This window comes from Opisthocomus hoazin, chromosome 4 (genome assembly GCF_030867145.1).
Source record: "Opisthocomus hoazin isolate bOpiHoa1 chromosome 4, bOpiHoa1.hap1, whole genome shotgun sequence".
NCBI lineage: Eukaryota > Metazoa > Chordata > Aves > Opisthocomiformes > Opisthocomidae > Opisthocomus > Opisthocomus hoazin.
Genome location: NC_134417.1, coordinates 32,603,962 through 32,625,639, shown reverse-complemented (window position 1 = coordinate 32,625,639; position 21,678 = coordinate 32,603,962). Strand labels below are relative to the sequence as shown.

At 44.8% G+C, this 21,678-nt stretch overlaps 1 protein-coding gene across 4 annotated transcripts in view; it reads left to right on the top strand.

Annotated features, from left to right (window-relative positions):
• Positions 1-21,678, top strand: part of ADCY1 (adenylate cyclase 1) — a 169,488-nt gene that overhangs the window by 64,705 nt on the left and 83,105 nt on the right. For all 4 annotated transcript variants that reach the window (XM_075418540.1, XM_075418541.1, XM_075418539.1 and 1 more), the window contains one exon: positions 14,908-15,019. In XM_075418540.1, coding sequence (XP_075274655.1) covers positions 14,908-15,019 — 112 coding nt within the window. The remainder of the gene's footprint in view (positions 1-14,907; positions 15,020-21,678) is intronic.

Here is a 21,678-nt window from a genome sequence, read left to right as displayed (position 1 = left end):
ACACCAAGCGTTCTGTAAAACACCATTATTAAAACAAACAAAACAAAAAGCCCCTCTATAGTTCTAAATTCCTGGAGTTTTTAACCCCAAAGCTACACAGCGGAAAATAGAAAATGCACTACATTTTCACCTTTCCTATTGCAATGCTTTCTTTTTCTCCCAGGAAATATCAGGAAGTGTCAGAGCCTTACCCTCCAGAAAGGATAGGCTGGAGAAGGTGGGCATGCAATTAGCAAACCACCATTTTTCCACTCCTCACCTGTTAAAAAAAAAAACCAAACAACAAAACCCCCCCAAAGACAAAAAAAAAAAGCCTCACCAGCAACAAAACCTATCTGTTTCAGTCTTTAAATAGTTGCCTGAGAAAAAACAGCGTTCAATCTTGCATGTGAAAAATCAGACATTCATACAGCTCCCTCCTTTGCCTTCTCCCAGAAGAATACAGGGGGATACATTACAGTCAATATATATATACACACCTCTGTAAGAGGTGAATGACGGACTGGGAAAAGATACTGGCATATTTCAGGTACACCATGGCAACAGCCCTGCTGTATCAATGAACTGGTAAATATTTTACCAACTATCAAATAGTCGTTGAATGCCTGCCTGCAGCTGACTGTGCCTCGGGAAGGGAATGGAGGCATCCCTCGCCATGTTGAACGCAGAGCCCTCAGTGTTGTGTCGTGCTTTGCTGAGCTCTTCCCAGATCTGCAGTGAAGAGTGGAATTTCTTTTGCTCACAGATAACTCTCTTCAGTTAGAAATCACTTCAGACTTTCACCTTAGTACCTAGGATTTTATTTTTCTTTCTGCAGTACAAAGCAGTAAACTCCTTCAACATCAGCTGATGATTGTGGTGTGGAGAGGGGGCTAATTTAAAACTGACTTCATATTTCCATTTGAGGCTGCTCTAAGGGCATCAGTGAATACGGCTGAGAAAAGAGCACTGAACAGACGGCTTCCTATGCAGAAAGACAGTGCGGCGCAAGGGACTCGCAAGGGCCCTGGGACCTGTAAGGCTTTGTGGGGAAAAAGCCTTTTCTCCTCCAAATTGCTCACATTTAGCAAACGAAGAATGCCTGCGGAGAAGGACATGTACAAGCCTGTAACTTCGGGAAGGGCTGTGAAAAAACTTTACTGCAAGTGCCAGAAGCGCAGAGGAAGACTGAAAGCTGAAACCCTCCATGTTCCTCCGGTTCCAGAGCTGAAACTTTTACAGTTTAGTTCCAGCGGAAACGGATTCTTTGCACAATGCTCACGCTTACTGCTTGAGCTTTGCAGAAACAAATACTGGCAGTCCACAATCTGACAGGTTGTTTGGCCACTTGAGATATTTCTCTTCTTGTTCTGTAACTGTTTCATTTAGCTTTTATATTTTTAAATTAATTGCTCTGAATATTTTTGTTTGTGTCAACTTTTTATCACCTTTATTTGCATTTTTTCCTTCTACTTAGATTCTACTAATGCGGTTTCATGGTGGCTCTGTCATTTTTTTGCATTTTTTGAAGATTAAGTGAAACATATAGAAAGAAAGAACTGGTTTTTTTCTCCTCTCACAATCTATGAACTGTTAACTCTCAAAGAACATTAAAGCCATCTGTTTGGCAGCAGCTTCATGTCAAAAGAGAAAAATCACTAGGCCCAAATTCATCTTATTTCTGGAAGTCAGATAATGGTACAGGAGGAGGTTGTTATCCATTCCAGACCTCTGTAGGTATTTGTGCCTGTGCAAAAGGCAACAAGAAATCTTTCCCAGGCAAATTTTATTATCTTCTGTGTACACTCTGTAAAGGGTGGTGGTTAAAAAAGAGTGTATTTATCTATGGAACCTTCCCAAAGAAGAGGTCAAAAAGGAATTGTCACAAGTTGATGAAAATCAGTCCTTTGCCAACAAATTCTTCACCCTACAGATGCGCTGCTGCTTTGGCTATGTTTTGTGTGGAATACCTGAATATTACGCAGTGGTGAAGATACAACTTTTTTTGTCAGAGAGGAAGAAAGAAGGCTTTTTGTACATCAGCTGCCTTTTAAAGTTTTTGAACAGAATTGCTGTACCGTAGGAAATGAATGCATGTGTTTTAAATGGAAACAAATAACTTAATGCAAATACAATATGCAAAACAAGACGTGCAAATACACTTCAAAAATTGTTGTAGCATGAACCCAGTGAGGACACTAAATTTAAGCATCAGGAAGGTAAACTAATCACTAGTATAGTAGGTGTGCCCCATGAGGAGGAAATAGTCCATATACACAATTCAGGAGCCATTTCAACACAGTACAGGTGTGTTTTCTTACTGGGGTGATCCGAGCCAAGGTCACTGTGGAGGATGTCAGGACCAGATGGCAGCTTACATGTGGGAGACTGCCCAACAGAGTAGCTCTGCTGTGATGCTCAGGAGCGTGGCTTTGAACAGACAAGAGACACCTCTTTCCTAAGATTAGGTCATGTACGATTAATATTTCCTTCTCTCATTTCTTGTCTGGCCCTGCAGGGCTGAGGAATTTGCAGATTGTATATATACGTACAGAGGCTGCTGTAAAAACAGGCTAGTCCTGACTGAATCGCTCCCTGCAGCTGTACTTCAATTAAGTGCTTTCAAGTTGATTTTCAGCTCAAATATATGCCCCATTTGGAGCCCTCAACACATTCTGTTGTTTGTCTCTTTTGACATGGACTTTTCCCACTCCATTAGACATTAATGAAACTGTTTTAACACATGCATGGATAAAGATGTGGCTGACTTCGTGTGTTAATAGACAACTTCTCACTCCGCTCCCTAACTCGGATAACGTTCCGGAGATCAACAGAAAGGGAACATCAAACTGCTACCAATTTCTGGAGCCTCTGGGGCAGCAATTTCAGTTGGCCTAATTTTTACAAGGGGGAAATAGAATGGGCAGCTTTGTAGGTAGAGAAATTAATTTCAGGCCACACACTGCCTGATTCAAAGCTACAATGCAAACGCTCCTGTTGGCCATTTCGAGGTGGTTGTGACCTCACAGAATCACAGAATAGTAGGGGTTGGAAGGGACCTCTGTGGGTCATCTAGTCCAACCCCCCTGTCGAAGCAGGGTCACCTACAGCAGGCTGCACAGGACCTTGTCCAGGCGGGTCTTGAATATCTCCAGAGAAGGAGACTCCACCACCTCCCTGGGCAGCCTGTGCCAGTGCTCCGTCACCCTCAGAGGGAAGAAGTTCTTCCTCATGTTCAGCTGGAACTTCCTGTGCCTCAGTTTGTGCCCATTGCCCCTTGTCCTGTCACTGGGCACCACTGCAAAGAGCTTGGCCCCATCCTCCTGACACCCACCCTGCAGATATGTATAGGCATTTCTAAGGTCCCCTCTCAGCCTTCTCTTCTTCAGGCTGAACAAGCCCAGCTCCCTCAGCCTCTCCTCGTAGGGGAGATGTTCCAGTCCCCTCATCATCCTCGTAGCCCTCCGCTGGACTCTCTCCAGTAGCTCTTCGTCTTTCTTGAACTGGGGAGCCCAGAACTAGACACAGTACTCCAGATGGGGCCTCACCAGGGCAGTGTAGAGGGGAAGGAGAACCTCCCTCGTCCTGCTGGTCACACTCTTCTTGATGCACCCCAGGATCCCATTGGCTTTCTTGGCAGCCAGGGCACACTGCTGGCTCATGGTTAACCTGTCGTCCACCAGGACACCCAGGTCCCTCTCCGCAGAGCTGCTCTCCAGCAGGTCCACCCCAAGCCTGTACTGGTGCATGAGGTTGTTCCTCCCCAGGTGCAGGACCCTGCACTTACCCTTGTTGAACCTCATCAGGTTCCTCTCTGCCCAGCTTTCCAGCCTATCCAGGTCACGCTGAATGGCAGCACAGCCTTCCGGTGTGTCTACCACACCTCCCAGTTTGGTGTCGTCAGCAAACTTGCTGAGGGTACATTCTAACTCTTCATCCAGGTCGTTGATGAAGTTGAACAAGACTGGGCCCAGTACTGACCCCTGGGGGACACCACTTGTCACCAGCCTCCAACTAGACTCAGCGCTGCTGATGACAACCCTCTGAGTTCTGCCATTCAGCCAGTTCTCTATCCACTTCACCGACCACTCATCCAGCCCACACTTCCTCAGCTTCCTTAGGAGGATATCATGGGAGACTGTGTCGAAAGCCTTGCTGAAGTCAAGGTAGACAACATCCACGGCTCTCCCTTCGTCTACCCAGCCAGTCATGTCATCGTAGAAAGCTATCTGATTGGTCAGGCATGATTTCCCCTTGGTGAATCCATGCTGACTACTCCTGATAACCTTCTTTTCTTCCACTTGCTTGGTGATGGCCTCCAGGATAAGCTGCTCCATCACCTTTCCCGGGATGGAGGTGAGGCTGACCGGCCTGTAGTTCCCTGGGTCCTCCTTCTTGCCCTTTTTGAAGATTGGAGTGACATTGGCCTTTCTCCAGTCCTCGGGCACCTCTCCTGTCCTCCAGGACCTCTCAAAGATGATGGAGAGTGGCTCAGCAATGACATCCGCCAGCTCCCTCATCACTCGTGGGTGCATTCCATCGGGGCCCATGGATTTGTGGACATCCAGATCACTTAAGCGATCCCTCACACAGTCCTCCTCGACCAAGGGAAAGTCGTCCTCTTTGTAGGCTTCTTCTCTTACCTCCGGGGCCTGGGATTCCTGAGGGCCAGTCTTAGCACTGAAGACTGAAGCAAAGAAGGCATTCAGTAGCTCTGCCTTCTCCGCATCCTCCGTCCAGGACACCCGCCTCATTCAGCAGCGGCCCCACATTGTCCCTAGCCTTCCTTTTGCTGCTGATGTAGTTGAAGAAGCCCTTCTTGTTTTTTTTGACATCCCTTGCCAGCTTCAATTCCAGGTGAGCCTTGGCCTTCCTCGTCGCATCCCTGCAGGCTCTCACCACGTTTCTGTACTCTTCCCAAGTGGCCTGCCCCTCTTTCCACATTCCATGGACCTTTCTCTTCTGCCTGATCTCCGCTAGGAGCTCCTTGTTTAACCATGCAGGTCTCCTGCCTCCTTTGCTAGATTTCTTTCTCAGGGGGATGCATTGCTGCTGTGCATGGAAGAAGTGTTGTTTAAAGAGCGACCAGCACTCATGGACCCCCCTGCCTTCGAGAGCCCTGGCCCACGGGATTCCTCCCAGTAGCTCCTTGAAGAGGGCAAAGTCAGCCCTCCTGAGGTCCAGGGTTTTGATCCTGCTTATCGCCCTGCTTCCTCCATGCAGGATCCTGAACTCCACCATTTCATGGTCACTGCAGCCGAGTCTACCTCCAACCTTCACGTCCTCCACCAGTCCCTCCTTGTTTGTTAACACCAGGTCCAGCAGCGCGCCTTTCCTTGTTGGTTCCTCCACCACTTGCATCAGAAAGTTATCATCAATGCTCTGTAGGAACCTCCTGGATTGCGCCTGCCTAGCTGTATGGTCTTCCCAGCTGATGTCAGGGTGGTTGAAGTCCCCCATGAGAACCAGGACCTGTGACTGGGAGGCTGCTTGCAGCTGCCTGTAGAAGGCCTCAGCAACCTCCTCCTCCTGGTCAGGTGGCCTGTAGTATACACCCACCGTAATGTCACCCATGTGAGCCTGTCCCTTAATTCTAACCCACAAGCTTTCAACTCGTTCCTCATTTGCCCCCAGGCCAAGCTCAATGCATTCCATTTGCTCCCTCACATACAGAGCAATTCCCCCACCTCTCCTTGTTGGTCTGTCTTTCCTAAAGAGTCTGTAGCCATCTATGACAGCATGCCAGTCATGCGAGTTGTCCCACCACGTTTCTGTGATGGCGACCAAGTCGTAGCCGTCCTGCTGTATAATGGCTTCCAGCTCCTCCTGTTTATTGCCCACGCTACGTGCATTGGTGTACACACACTTGAGCTGGGCTGTCAATCTCACCCCTGGCCTTGGCACGCCAAGCCTATGCTCATCCCTAGTGAGCTGGGCAATATCCCCTTCCCCCTTCGAACCTAGTTTAAAGCCCTCTCAATGAGCCCCGCCAGCTCGTGGCCAAGAATTCTTTTCCCCCTTTGAGACAGCTGAGTTCCACCTGTCGCCAGCAGGCCCAGTGCTGTGTACACCTCCCCATGATCAAAGAAGCCAAAATTTGACCGATGGCACCAGTCCCTGAGCCACCTGTTAACCAGGTGAGTTTTCCTGCCCCTTTCAGTGCTGTTCCCTGCCACTGATGGGATGGAGGAAAACACCACCTGCGCCCCTGATCCCTCAACCAGTCGCCCCAGTGCCCTCGTCTGAGGCCAGAGCACAGTCTGCAGCTATTTATATGCAAATATTTCTGGCCTGTGCTGTCTTCTAGAAAACATCAGAACTCAAACAATTTTTGAATTTGACTTACCCGTTCCAACATTTTAAAAAGCCGTGGTCGTGATGCCTATGAACAGGCTTTTGTGTGTAGTCTTTCCGAGCTCGTAAGACCTCATGGTGAACTGGTTTTCATGAATGATGATTTTGTAAAAACAAACTCCCCCTCACTTTTAGTTTTAACAGCCCTTTCTAATTTTTTGAGAGCACTTTTTTCTTAATCGTTGCAGCGAGTTAGAGATAAAACTATTAATAACTTTCCCTTATGGTTGATCTTTAAGAAAAAAAAAACCAAACCCTGCAGGTTCCTTTCTGAGGCAGCGTGTGCCATTATTAGAAGTTGTGCTCTAATTAAACAAATGACACAAGTGGAGATAAAAACAGGGCACACAACCCCTCCTTCTTTTGCAGAGTATTTGTTTATACAAGTGGCTCCATTGAAACCAGCAGGACTATTCAAGTGCACAAAGCGCAAGAAGGAGCGCTGTTGAAAGCAAACATTTACCACCTACAGGCTCTTAAATCTCCTGTGTAACTTGGCAGGGTTTGTCCTTCTGAACGCCCCGCAGAGTGACATGGAAAAGGGTTGCTCCACCAGCGCTCAGAGCTGGGGAGCAGCTTGAGTCTCTTAAACTGAGCCGCCTGCTTTCCTCGCTGGGTTTTTGCAGGCGCAGCAGCTGCTGCGGGAGGGCTGCAGGGTCGCTGGGCTGGCGCTGGCTGTGCCTGCCTGCGAGGGTTGCAGGGGAGAAACCAGGAACACAGGCGCTCCTGGAGGGATGACTCAAGGCTGGTCAACATGGAAAGGCGCCACCTGTTCCAGGAGTGTGGGATAATGATGTACATAACTTGTATGCCTGTGCTGGACCGGCTCAACTCCTTGTTCTTGTTTGTGACAGAGGTGAGGGAAATGGCTTTTTGTAATGCTTTCTTTCCTGAAGTTGCTCGCTGCAGTGTTGCTGTGCTTTTATTCAGATTTTTTATACCAGAAGCAATTAGAAATAGCTATTTGTGTATCAAATGAGATACTCCAGGTAGCTTTAAAAAAAGTCTTTCCTAAATCTCCATTGAAAATTAGAATCATGGAATCATAGAATGGTTTGGGTTGGAAGAAACCTTTAAAGATCATCTAGTCCAATCCCCTGTCATGGTCAGGGTCAGCTTTCACTAGGTGAGGTTGCTCAAAACCCTGACCAGCCTGAGCTTGGATACTGCCAGGGCTGGGACATCCACAGCTTCTCTGGGAAACCTGTTCCACCCTCATAGTAAAGTATTTCTTCCTTCTAAATCTACCCTCTTTTAGTTTAAAACCATTACTCCTTGTCCTGTCGCTACAGGCCTTGGTAAAAAGTCTCTCTCCACCTTTCTTATAAGCCCCTGTTACATACCGAAAGGCTGCAAGAAGTTCTCCCTGGAGCCTTCTCTTCTCTGGGCTGAAGAGCCCCAACTCTCTCAGCCTTTCCTCGCAGGAGAGGTGCTCCAGCCCTCGGATCATCTTTGTGGCCTCCTCTGGACCTGCTCCAACAGGTCCGTGTCTTCCCTGTGCTGAGGGCTCCATAGCTGGACGTAGGACTCCAGGTGGAGTCTGACCAGAGCGGAGTCGGGGGGCAGAATCACCTCCCTCGACATGCTGGCCACACTTCCTTTTACGCATCCTGGGATACAGTTGGCTTTCTGAGCTACAGGCACACAGTGCCGACTCATGCCCAACATTTCATCCACCAGTACCCCCAAGTCCTTCTCGGCATGGCTGCTCTCAGTCCATCTCTCAGTCGGTATTGATGTTGGGGATTGCCCCAACGCAGGTACAGGGCCTTGCACTTGGCCTTGTTGAACTTCGTGAGGTTCACATGGGCCACTGCTCCAGCCTGTCAAGAGCCTTCTGGATGGCATCCCTTGCCTGTAGCATTCCGGCTGCGCCATTCAGCTTGGTGTCATCCGCAAACTTACTGAGGGTGCACTCAATCCCTCTGTCTATGTCATTAATAAATTAGGAGTGAAATGAATAGTCGAAAGAAAAACACTGCTCTTCAACGCTTACGGAACTGTACTGACACATGAAGATATAGGTATCTGCCGTACGCGCTTTGTGGCAGTGGTCTGTGCTGTAGGGCCTTACACTGAATTGATGTGGATATCAGAGTTTAGGCGTGTTTGTGTGTGGAGGAACTGTTCACTGGTAAATGTGATTATTGTAGACTGTAATTGGAGGAAGTGTTTTTTCAAGCTTTTCTGAAAAAGTTCTCTTTGCAGAAAGCTAGGTGCGTTTCATTAAGTAAGGAGGAAGTATCCTAAGATCAGAGGGCAAGATGGAGCGCGTGGCATCGGTAACAGGAAATGGTCTGTGGCAAACTGAGCTCCGCTGAAGAAATCGAATTGCAGATTTGGTGATTTTTGCAAATAACTTCTTGAGGTTACGTACATTTCAAAATGTTTCACACATAATTGTTGTAAGATCATTTGGTATTATTGGTAAATAAAAGAAGCCATTTACGTATAAAATATTATTAATGAAAAAACAAGCTAATTTTCCTATCAAATGTAGAAAGGTAACTGTAAACGTTAGAAAGACAGCTGGCCGTGTTTGCGGTGGGGAGCATTTAAGCTACATTCTAGCAATCAGTACATTTTTTAAAAAGTTAAAACTAAAATTAGACAATAAACAAGTAGTTTTAAGCTCATTTTACTAAAACAGAGCAAGACCAGTCGAAACTTGCTGAAAATAGCCCCAGAAAAACTAGAGCCCAGCCTGGGTTTTAGCCTTGCTCTGGGAGCGCAGCAGGAGGAAAGGCGATGCTAACCCGGGTGCAGCTGCACCAGCACCAGCGTGTTACAGGAGAGGTGGGTGTGCTAAGTCATGGAAAGCGTAACCGTAGCTCTTAGCTTGAGAGAGAAAACCAGTAACAAAAGTGTGTCTTGCACCTCGGATAAAGCCATCAGAAGGAAAGATTACAAACCAGTCTCCTTATGCTGCTGCGGTCTTGCGCTTTAGCAATATTCAGTATAGGACAGCAGTCATCTATCACAGCAGTATCAGGGCTTCTTTCAGCTCTCTCCCCTTATCATTACAGGTGGGTAGGGATTGTGAAGGCAGATTAAGCTGCTGGGCATTAAATCTTTGCTAACGTTGATGGAATCTGGACGCTTACCTGAGACACGCAGCACAGTGCAGAGAAGCCTGGCCTGACGCTGTGGGTGGTGGTTCCTCACAAGGAGCAGTAAAACCACATCACGGAGCTACTGTAACACAAGTTATTAACTCCTGTCTTTCAATAGCTAGTAAGCCTCGTGCAAGGTTTATCATTTTTGCTGTGGAACTGTACAGGTGCAAAAACTGTCTTTGAAACCAATCGAGCTGAGAAGATCTCGGCTGTGAAGAGGAGAAGCAGTTGTTCTCTGTGCTGCTGGAGTGCTCACAGGGGAACCTCACGAACGAGGTGCTTTGCCATAAGTACTCCAGATAGGTACACAGGGTAGGTATGTGGGCGTTGAAAGTGCCCGGGGTTCTCTACAGTAGCTGACAGCACCAGATATTCAGTATATGTTCCTCTCATCTTTTGTAATCAAGTAGGCAGCATTAGAAGTAAGCAAACCTCTAACCCAGGGCAGCACTGCTCCTGCAACACAATGGCATCACGCAGACTTTAAAATCAAGAGCAGAGCAGAAGTCTGACAAAGCTCTGCTCAAGAATTGGTTGTTTTTCACCCTAGGATTTAATTAGAATATTGACATGGTTTTGTAACTTATGACACTAATAACTTGTCTGTCTGAAAGCCAAAGTGATTTAAGTTTTCACCAGGTTGGCCAAACTTCCTGATCCTGTGAACTTACTGGTAATATCTTGATATGACTGAAATCTACAGGACAAATGCCAAATTTCTGAAGGAGCGTAGCTTTGCAGATTTTTTGGGATAGCCCCCAAGCAAAGAGAAGGATAGCTCCGTGGGGTCCCTCTGCTCGCCTGTGGAATGGAGGACTCGGAGCGTTGCTGAGCTCCTGGGCAGTGAGGCAACGCCAGGCTTAGCACAGTGATAACTGCTTAGGCTTGCTGAACATGGCATTTGCACCGCTTGTCAGGGAGAGCAGTGCTTGAATCGTGTGCAGGCTACGCTGTTGGACAACCAGGAGTAACCTCTGTCCTTGGTTTTCACTTTCTTTCCACTTCAATTTCTATTCTTTCTTTAATAGCTGCAGTTTAATTGAGATAGGGTTTTTTTGGTTTTTCACCAGAGTGCCCCAACGGCATTGTTGAGCTTCTCGTGGAATTAAAGCAGGGAGAGTCATATCCCAGAATGATCGTTAAGAGAAACAGTTGTTAATGGGTAGCTTCTCACTGCTTGTTTCCATATGTGCTAATATGTATTTTTTTTAAAGTAAAACTGCTTGGCAATCACTGTGAAGCGTCCCTTTGTATACTATATAGTTATGAGGACTCTCTCATGCGTATATAAGGTAGCCTAGTTTACTCCAGTTTAATACTCTCTGAGGCTGTGAACCTCCATAGCAATTAGTGATTACAGTGAACCGACTTTATTTTGCTCTTGAACCAGTGCGTCTCCAGGAGAGATCAATGTGCCTTAACACTGGTGTCACTCCTGGAGTTGCTTTGTCTTAACTTTTGTAAGTATATCAGTGTTGGACATGGCCTATCCTGGGCTGCATCAAGAGAAGCGTGGCCAGCAGGTCAAGAGAGGTGATTCTGCCCCTCTACTCTGCTCTGGTGAGACCTCACCTGGAGTCCTGCACCCAGCTCTGGAGCCCTCAGCACAAGAAGGACATGGAACTGTTGGAGCGGGTCCAAAGGAGGGCTACAAAAATGCTCCGAGGGCTGGAGCACCTCTCCTATGAGGACAGGCTGAGAGAGTTGGGCTTGTTCAGCCTGGAGAAGAGAAGGCTGCGGCGAGACCTGATTGCAGCCTTTCAGTACTTACAGGGAGCCTATAGGAAAGATGAGGACAATCTTTTTAGTAGAGACAGCAGTGACAGGACGAGGGGTAAGGGTTTTAAACTAAAACAGGGTAGGTTTAGGCTGGATATAAGGAAGAAATTCTTTACAATGAGGGTGGTGAAACACTGGAACAGGTTGCCCAGAGAGGTAGTGGAGGCCCCATCCCTGGAAACATTCAAGGCCAGGTTGGACAGGGCTCTGAGCAACCTCATCTAGTTAATGGTGTCCCTGCTCACTGCAGGGGGGTTGGACTAGATGACCTCTAGGTGTCCCTTCCGACCCAAAACTTTCTATGATTCTAAGACTCTCGTTGCTTTTGTGTGAATAATACATCCAAATCTAAGGAAAGGGAAGTTCAGTGTTGATTTGTGTTCTGCTGAGAAACAGGTGGGGACTTTGAAAATATTTGAATATATTGAACAATATGGTTTGGTTCTGAAAACCCTTCAGGCATATCACTGGGTTTCTGGCACTGTACATCTTGCTATTTATCTCTTTAGCACCTTCATGATTTTTGTGGCCATAGCAAGATTTACGAAGTCTTTCTGATCTCACTGCCTGTGGCAGATTTTGCCACCTCCTGATAGTGGCCTTCTGTGTCCTTTATGTTCCAGAAACCTGAGCAGGACATAACAAGGGGAACAAAAGTTTATGGTATCAGATGGGTGATTTGACCCCGTAGTCAAAACCCTGTGTCACAGACCAGGATGCCGTCCTGGTTTGGTTTAGACGTTGTACAGTAAGGAGTAATTGTTGGTGCTGCCCTGGAGCGTGTACAGTCCAAGTAGTAAGGGAAAAGGCAGCAGATGGAGACAGGTGAAGAGATGCAAGAGAGAATATTGGTGATAATACTGGTCAGCACACTAGCTAAAATAAAACGAACCTGCTAACGAGTTTCAATGCTGTTTTTAGAATATCAGAGCTCTGTGTGTGTGAGAGGGGGTCACTCTCCTCAGGACTGCGACCCCTGAATGGCGACAGACCCTGGAAGCAGCAAGCTCGTGGTCCTGGTTGCACTCTGGGTCTGCAAATCCCCTGCTCATCCGCTGGCTGCTTCCTGCTGTCCCTGCTGAAAAATCAGGTCCGGTCATTTGTATTTTAGCCTACATTCAAAAGAAACACAGCAGCTGCTGTGGGTGTAACATTTCATGGTGGTAGAAATGAGCAGAATTTCTCTGAAAACAAGGCAGGGCTTGTACTCACAGCATTGCCTCCATCTGCTGTGCCCCGTCCAGACATGGGAGATAGATTTTGCACGTTTTCAGAAGATTATGTTAAAGCAGTTACAAATTTTGTAAAAAAGCAGTTACATTTTTTTTAAAACCCTTTATGCCAAAAAAGTGTAACAGTAATCATATCACCTAATATATTCCATTAGCTTTAAAATATATACATACAGGTAACTGCTGTATGAAATAATTCACAAGCATAACTGAACTGCAGCTGTCTCAGGACACAATAGTTACGTATTTTACCTAAATTTGCAATTACATGTTCAGTTATATTTTGTGGGTACTTTTACGGACTTCACTTGTTTGTATGATTAACCAGTGTTTTGAACCAAATGCTGAGGGCTAAGCATTGATAGTCTTTTCAAATGTTGAAAGGATTAGCAAGGATCCCATACTGACTTATTAAGGTAGTCATATGTAAAATAACTTTCCTTTTAGCTGAGTAATTGTGCATGAATGCATTCCCTGTGCTCTGTGCTTAACCACGTGAGAGGTTTTGGTGTAGTTGTATGTGAGCAGCGTAATGGTCGCTCTGTTAGCTGTTAAGACAGTCTTACGTAGTCTACACACACTGCTGGTTTGTGCTATGTGTATTTCACTGGTGAAGACCTTGGTAGACAGATAAGATCGCTGTTATCTCAAAGGTGTACATACACACACCCATACCCCCACCCCACTAATTTTTTTCAAGTGGATGTTGTTGGTGCAAATGTGGTTAGACGGGGAAAAAAAAAAAGTGGACTGCCATATTTAAGTCCATCAATTATTATCAAGTCATCCTCCTAAATTCCTTGAAGATTTTCAGATGTACTTGAATGGGCATCAGGGTCTTTCGTACAGTTTGCTTTGTGACCCATTTACTTTGTGACCTAAATTCACATCAGAATTCATACAGTCAAAAAAGACACTGAGAGTAAAAGAAGTGCTGTAGCCCAACGTTTCATGTGCTTTCCAGGTTTTATTTAGATACTGTTTGTATGGAGGGGGAGTGTGGATGCTATTTTATAAGAACAGCTTCTGCTAGCCTCTCTGCCATTTTACATAGCATCCCTTGCACATTTTAAGAATCCTCTCTGTTGTGTTCAGACAGCATGGGAATGGAATAGCTGTGTTTTCCCTGAAGCAGGCCATCTTGAGCAATGTTCTCATAAGGCATGCTCAAAGAGAGAGGGAGGGGGAAGACTGTCCCAAGGATTGATGTGACAACACAGAGACTTGGTTTGTAGATTAAAGCCGTTGGACTTTGGATGAGTCGGTTTTATGCTGGGATATATTACCTAACCTGCTCTGGTGGACAAGAGACTTTAGCAACTGGGTTAAATGAAGTTACAGAAGCAGAGGCTAAGTGAGGACTTGTATTTGCTCTTTTTTGTACCTTCGTGGGAGAGTTCAGACTTGGTTACGGTGCCTAGGAAAGAGTAGACTTGTTAGACCTGCTATTTTTTCTATGGAGTGAAGGTTTGTTGAGGGGAAGAGGAGTATGTCATGCTTAATTTAACTGACAGTTTGCAAGCCAAGTTTTACAATATGTCAAGTATACATAGGGCATGTAGCATGGGACTGTTTGTTAGCATTTGCATAAATAAAGACTTGTTTGACATTTATAGTCTGGGTGTTGGAGATAAATGCATTCATTTTTGCAGTGGGTTCTGGGCCTCCGCCAATGGATGAAGGAATCCAAATAATTAAAAAGATCATAGCCCCATAGTCTCCCGAGTTTCAGGATCTGCACAAGAATTTATATTGTCGCTATCACAGCAGTATCAGGGCTTCTTTCAGCTCTCTCCCCTTATCATTACAGGTGGGTAGGGATTGTGAAGGCAGATTAAGCTGCTGGGCATTAAATCTTTGCTAACGTTGATGGAATCTGGACGCTTACCTGAGACACGCAGCACAGTGCAGAGAAGCCTGGCCTGACGCTGTGGGTGGTGGTTCCTCACAAGGAGCAGTAAAACCACATCACGGAGCTACTGTAACACAAGTTATTAACTCCTGTCTTTCAATAGCTAGTAAGCCTCGTGCAAGGTTTATCATTTTTGCTGTGGAACTGTACAGGTGCAAAAACTTTCTTTGAAACCAATCGAGCTGAGAAGATCTCGGCTGTGAAGAGGAGAAGCAGTTGTTCTCTGTGCTGCTGGAGTGCTCACAGGGGAACCTCACGAACGAGGTGCTTTGCCATAAGTACTCCAGATAGGTACACAGGGTAGGTATGTGGGCGTTGAAAGTGCCCGGGGTTCTCTACAGTAGCTGACAGCACCAGACTGATGCCTGTTTGCCTGAATCTTTCCCATTTTTGTTCCAACTAGTACTTTGGTGGTAGCGTCTCAGGGCTTGTTGGAGTTTGTTCTTTGGGTTGCGTTCCTGCTGTAAAAGAGGGAAATGAAAATTCGAAGATGTCTTCTGTACTGATATCTCTTTGTCTTTTTGTTTCTTTACAGCATTTTGTTTGCAGATATTGTGGGGTTCACTAGTTTGGCATCACAGTGTACTGCCCAAGAGCTGGTGAAGCTGCTGAATGAGCTCTTTGGCAAATTTGATGAATTAGCTACAGTAAGTACAACATTCTCATTTCAGTTTGATTGAAGTTCCCTTCTGAAAAATGATGCATGTTACACACACTAGAAACCTGTAATAGGCTGATTTAGCCCTGTATGTCATGAAATTTCTAAAGCTTCCATTTTTTTGTTAATATTCTGGAGAGAAAACCGTTTATTTGAATTGTTTAGGAAAGAAGCTTAAGTTGCTATTTTAAAATATACTTTTCTTCCCCCTCCTTGGAGGCCATCTATGTTCCTCATTGGTTTTGTTTGCACAAAATAGAGAAAATATTTCAATATTTATATTTCTCACCTGCTTGGAAAAAAAAAGGATAATGGAAAATATGAATATTGACAGTACGGCATAAAACTACTTTCTATGATAACAAGAAGCTAGAGAGTAAAATTAGTTCTTCACAGAGAGAGCACTGCTTGTCACAGAAATCATAGCAGTTTTTCAGAGAGGCTATTGTAGGCAGAATGAGATCCATGTCATAACTGATGCTTGTGTTTTGGTCATTGCACCTACCTTGTGCCAGATTCCCCAAGGAAAAAGAAAATGAAAGAAATGTTCCTTGCCTATAGCTCCTAGCAGTCAAATGGTACCACAGGGATCTGGCAAGAAATGAGAGGAGTGGATGTGCCTGAAAAAGTCACACATCTTGTTTCAAATTACATTTAACAATCTGCTGAAAATGGGTTTTCCCCTTGAACAAAGCACAGCTTCATCAAATCTGTCTTGTTTGCCAGCCACGTCCTCAGAGCCTTCATTGCTGAGAAGTTGTCACCTCCACATAAATTACGTTCCTCCACTATCTAGCTATCTTGTCTTTAGACTGCGCAGTAACGTAGAGAACATCTTTCTTGAGGTCCTCGACATAAACAGCATCCACATTTTTTCAGTCCAAACTCACTTCTCAATGTAGTCTTCCACATGAGAGATCTGAAGCCTGTGAAGACTTTGCATCCATGGCTCCCTCTTGATAAACAGCTCTCAAGGACCCCAAGGAGAAAGAGATCATCTGCTCTGCAAGATGCCAGGGCTGAGGAATACCTATTCTTACTTAAATGGGTTATTGTTTGATTAAGTGCTGTGTCCTGATTTGTACTAGGACAAGTCAGAACAGAGAGGAACTGTTGTGTGTCCCCTTTTGCTAAGAAAAACAGAAGATTAGCTTAGATGCCGAGTAGAGATGCAATGGAGGTGCTGGGTTTTGGTATGAGTTTGTAACACACTCATAAGCCTTTGTGTAACCAATTCATCACTGGAACTATGGAAGTGCCTCATAAAGAGCGCAGGTCCCCAGCCCAGAATACTTCAGAGATGTATACCTTAGAAATGAGACTGCCATGTAGATGATTATTGGCAAGAGTTTAAATGGTTTTAAAAGTTCAGACAGTCTCCTTACTTTCATGTCGTTACTGAATTTCATCCTCCAAATGTCAAGCAGCCACCTAATAAGCTCTTTTAACGCTTATAATGCTGTGATTTGTGGATTCCTCATAGCCATGAAAGCAAAGGCTATGTAATGACCTGGGAGTACTGTGACATAAAGCAAGATGCCACGTGTGCGCACAGAAAGGCATGTGGCTCTGACATGTGGCAAGGCACTGAAGCCAGGGAGATGGCCTTAGCAGTGGCCAGATGCAGCCAACTGGAGATGTCAGTGATGCCTGAAGCCAGGGCACCAGGCAGATGCCAGCTTTTGGTGCGAAGTCAGTTGTTTGTCAGGGAAGAAGCAGACTGGAGATAGCAGAGGAGCTAAAAAGCCTTAACTTTTGTGTTCAGTCTGCATGCATGCTTCTTTCAAATTTGAAAATAAATCTCGTGGTTTCTTTCGGCTGTGTGAGAAAGATTTGTTATTTGTTTGTCCTTCTAGTTCAGACTGTGCTGTATCGGGATGTGCTTCAGGACAGAAGGTGTGAGCTTTCCTTGGCGCCTTCTGATGTGGGAAAGGAAGGCTCGTTACTGTGTCTCCTGCAGTCAGACAAAGTGTGCTGAGAAGTGTCATTTTTCAGAAGGACTCTGATCCCTTGGTTCAAACAACTTCTAGATATTCATTATTAGGTCAAAATAGTGGACTGGGCTGAAACAGTTCTGTGCTTTAGTATTCAGAATGATGAAGGAGGAAACTGCAGGGACTGTAAAGAAGAATGTAGTGGTGATAGGTATGTTCCCGGTGCCTACTGAAGTGGGATCTGTGAGTGTGCGAGCTGTGTGCTGCTTCTTAGGAAGCAAGGTCAGCTGGAACGGGCAGTTTATCAAAAACATTGTTAAAACCATTGTCCTGTCTTAAAACTGCAACGTTTAAAAAAAAAATTCCCTGTCACCACCGTGAGAAGCGTAGCAAGGGTGAGACAGCATGTATTTGCTGGGAGTCTCGTGAAGAGCCTTGGCATTTTGGCACACTGGCACATTGACACATAGTAGGAATACTAAGTCTTTGCTTTTTGGCAGTACAGCTCTAAAGCTGACCAGAGGCAGGTGCTTCAGACGAACATAAAAAATTCTTGTTGAGACATCTGGGACAATTTAATCCTAGAGTTTGCCTTTCCGACATTTAGAAGCTGGTTTATGCTTTTCAGCATTAGACTTCTCTCTATGTATATGCTGTTGATTTGATTTTTTTTTGGTAAGGCAGATAGTTTTGCTCTTTTTGAAATGCTACTCTTTTTAAAAATCGCAATAGCTTCAAATATAGTTACAGTTTGTGACAGGGAGTTCTGAAGGCAAACCTTAGGTTTCAATTTATTGTCATTTGAAACTTTGCTTTTGCATTCTGTTAATATAGAGGGAAGAAAATTCCTAATCTTCTTACTCCCTACTAGAAATAATTTGTACTTTTATTATGTCCTTTCTTTTTTATTCACCTCTAGAGAAAATATTAGTTTCAAATGCTTATCTTGTACAGGTTATTTTACCTTGTAAATCGCTGAGTCTTTGATCTTTGTTAGGAGAGGAGGCGATCAGAATACAGTACTTACAGTGATGGCATGTTTTCTGTTTTCACAATAGCACTGTTTGATTTCTCAAAGAAACAATCTTAGGAATCTGCATTTTATATAGGTCTTTGTGGTCCCCTTAATAACTGTTAAGTCTATGGGCCAACTTCAGTCACTTTGAAGAAAGAAAAGCGAGTCTCGGAAATATAAAACTTAACAAAAAGGAGTGAAAATATTAGTATCCTTGCAGGACGGTAGCTTCATCCTAGACAGACATCAGAGAATCCACACAGAGAGGCGCTGTTATGGATGCCGCGGGGTTTGTTTGTATGTCTGGTTACTGTAGTACTTGCAACGTCACAGTTTTTAGGCACCCTCATTTTCTATAAGCATTATGGCTAAGTGTGCCCATTCTGCAGAGGTTCCCTTGGGACTGTACACAACGATAGCAAACCACATTCCTGAACGTATGAAGTTACTTGAGTTTCTCATAAGGCCTGTGAATAGTTCAGATAGAAAGAATGACTTTGCACTAGTTTCTATTGGATTTTATCTGCTGTTCGGTCTTAGTTTCTTTTAGTTCAGGTTGTAACTTCTGAAGTTTCTCAGTTTCTTCCAGTTTTGGTTGAGTAACTTTGTGCAGTCTCAGATTTTGCCCTAATGACAGTCATTCTGTATTACATATTGTCAATGAACGCTTTAAACAACTGATCTTTGCACGAGGTCTTCAGATGCCTTGCAATTAACTTTCCACACTATAGCTAGCTTACAGTTTGTCATTCTTCAGCTTACTTGTGAGAGAGACAAATGTTAATGAGATACAATCATTCGCATCATGTTTTTATGTTCTCCAGGAATTCGTTGATGCATGACACTTAGACGGGGTGCCTTGTTGCTTTAATACAGTATATTTCAGTGCACTTTCTCTTCATGCTTCAGCTGTGGCATGGATTTACTGTGAACGAGGGCGATTCTCAAGGCTGCAGTCACCCAAGTAGCATCACACAGAGTTGCACATGTCCCTGATCAGGTACTATCATGGTCGTAGCTCCACTGATACAGTTCAGCTATACCCAAAATATTTTACTTGTAATCCTAATAGAAAAGAGGAGGCACTTCTCCAGCATCCTGCATCATAATGAAACAGGTTTGCTTTTTACAGAAGTTTGGATCTTCTTTAGTTGTTCTTGTCTTTGGTAGATTTTTCTCACATGCTTCCTGCATCAAATTGACATGGAGAAGTAATAATTTGTGTTCACAGATTCAGTTAGTTTCCTTTCAACTTCCATGTTACTGCATCTTTGTCACCCTTTGGAGCAAGGCGGCAATAAACAGTGTGGCAGATGGTCTCCATTAACCGCCGCCCTCCCACCAGGGAAAGGAAAAATGGAGGAAAAGGGAGAGAGACACTTACAAACTGAATATTTAAACAACTAAATACTAGTAATAAGAGGAGATAATGCAAAATGTACAAAACCAATACTGAGTTTCCTGGAGTTGGGTGCCGCTGCCAGGCAGCCCCAGGCAGTCCCGGACTGGCCTCAGCAGTGGATGGGAACTGAACTCAGGAATGCATAGATTGGAATCTGGATCAGGATCGCAGGCAGGACAACGAGCAGGGTCCTCTTCAGAAGCCGGCTATGGACTAAGAGAGCGAGACCCTCGCGATCCCCCAACTTTAAACTGAGTACAACGTGCATGGCGTGGAATACCTTGTTGGTCATTGTCGGGTCACCTGTCCTGTCTGACCCTCCCTGCACGTGCGACCTCTTACGACTCCTCACTTGTGGGACAGAAAAGGTCTATCAGTGACCTTGGCTGCTAGAGTAATAATTATAAGCAGGGGCCTTTTTCTGCATTCTTTTCCTACTGTTAGCTCAGTAAAACTGTAAATGTTAGGTGTTACCAGCTTTGGAGCACACGATGTCTGTAAAATATGCAGCCAGTTTCAGAAAAATGTGGTTATGTAGAAGAACTTGGCTGTAAGGAAGATTCACTAAAAGAGAATCGGTTCTGTTTGAACCAGAACCAGGACAATCTTGGACTTTCCTCTTACAGGTGGATAAGGATAAAAGAAGTTTCAGCTCTTTTCAAAGGACATCACTAGAAGAGGATTTTGACGATCTGAATGAAAGATCGTACTTGTTCATGCCACTTTTGGCATCTCATCTCATAGCCAGACTGACACACACGACTTCCTTCTCCTTTCCATTTGCAGTTATAGATACCTTCAGGCTTTGTCAGTATTTGTAGGCTGAGTCTATATTTATTTCTTTCAATTTTAATTTAGTATCCTTTCCTGATTACCTTCTTAGCTTTTAACAATTTTTACTTTCCAAATTTCAATGTTACTGAGGTGGCTTTTTGTACCTGTCTATCCTCAAAGGTATTGAACTTAACAATGTTGCTGCTGAGCCTTAGGTAAAGGGTCGGTAAGTAATGTTTTTAATCAGCTTCTCTATTTTTTTTAACTGAGTCAAGAACAGGCAGTCCTTTGCTGTGCTTTGAACTAGCTATTCCTAGAAGCAATTACTTTAAGAAATTGATTCTGTTGAATCCGTAGAATGCTTTTAGTTTACATGAAGATTATTATGGTGTATTTTTAAAATGTAAGATGAACAAAGTTTTATTGACTGGTTAAGATGGGAAAGTTAGTGCTGGAAAGAGTAGATATAAACTTACAGCATGTGGAAATTGGTAAGTGTGCACTAGGGGGGGATATTTACAAAGGCTGATTTTAAGGAGACTTATTCTCCCCAAGTTCCCTTGATAGTGCAGATACAAGATCCCACTGAGGCAGATCATGCACGTGAGCTCAAGTCTGGTTCTGTACAGCCATCTGAAGAGGTCTGCTAGAGGAACCCAAGGAAGTGAGCTTTCTTAAATTTAAGTGGTCAGAATGACTGTGCCTGTGCCTCTATAGGATCAGGGACTAATGACGTGTGTATGGTGTGAAGCTAAAGGTAAGCGTCTGTGGGACAGTTTTCCAGGAAGGAAGATAGTGTCACACACTTCAAGTATTGTAGGAACACATAAATGGATAGGTACCCCAGAGGTTAGGTCTTGCCTAACCTCCTTTATGGTACTTTTTAGGTAAGAGGATACTGTGCTTGGTATGCCAGTTCTCTGTCATAACTTGTCATGTTTTGCATGCTTGTGGTAAATTACCAGATTCTTCCTGAGTTTGTGTTCTGCAAATGTGAGATTTAAGTCTTTGTGTAGGAGTGTACTGGATTATTCTGGTCATCTGCAGATGCCTACAGTGTGGGCATGAAACTAAGTATTTTGACTCCTTGTACAGTTAGAGAAAGGTGTTTCTGGAGTTCACTGTGCAGTTGGCGTAGAGAAAGGTGTTTCTGGTGTTCGTTATGTGCCATCCATGGGGGGTGCCTGACTGCACTCCGGAAGTGCCTGCTTCACTGCACTGCTCCGGAGACTGATAACCCAGGTGCATATTTCAGCTGTCTAGTGTACTCTGCATACACAAGCCTACCTTGAGTCCTTTGCCTAGGGGCAGCTCTGTTGAGTGGGGCATAGCGGTGCAGCAGGGAAACGGCTGTCGGACCTCTCCTCAGCCTGGGGGGGACCATGCCCCCTGCACTAGAGCCCAGAAGCACTTTCCTCACGGCAGGCAGCTTTATTCTTCTCAAGCCAGACTTTTTATCTCCTTGAACTCAATGGAAATCTTTCTGTAAACTGCTTTATAGCCAGCTGTATGCAACATCTTGC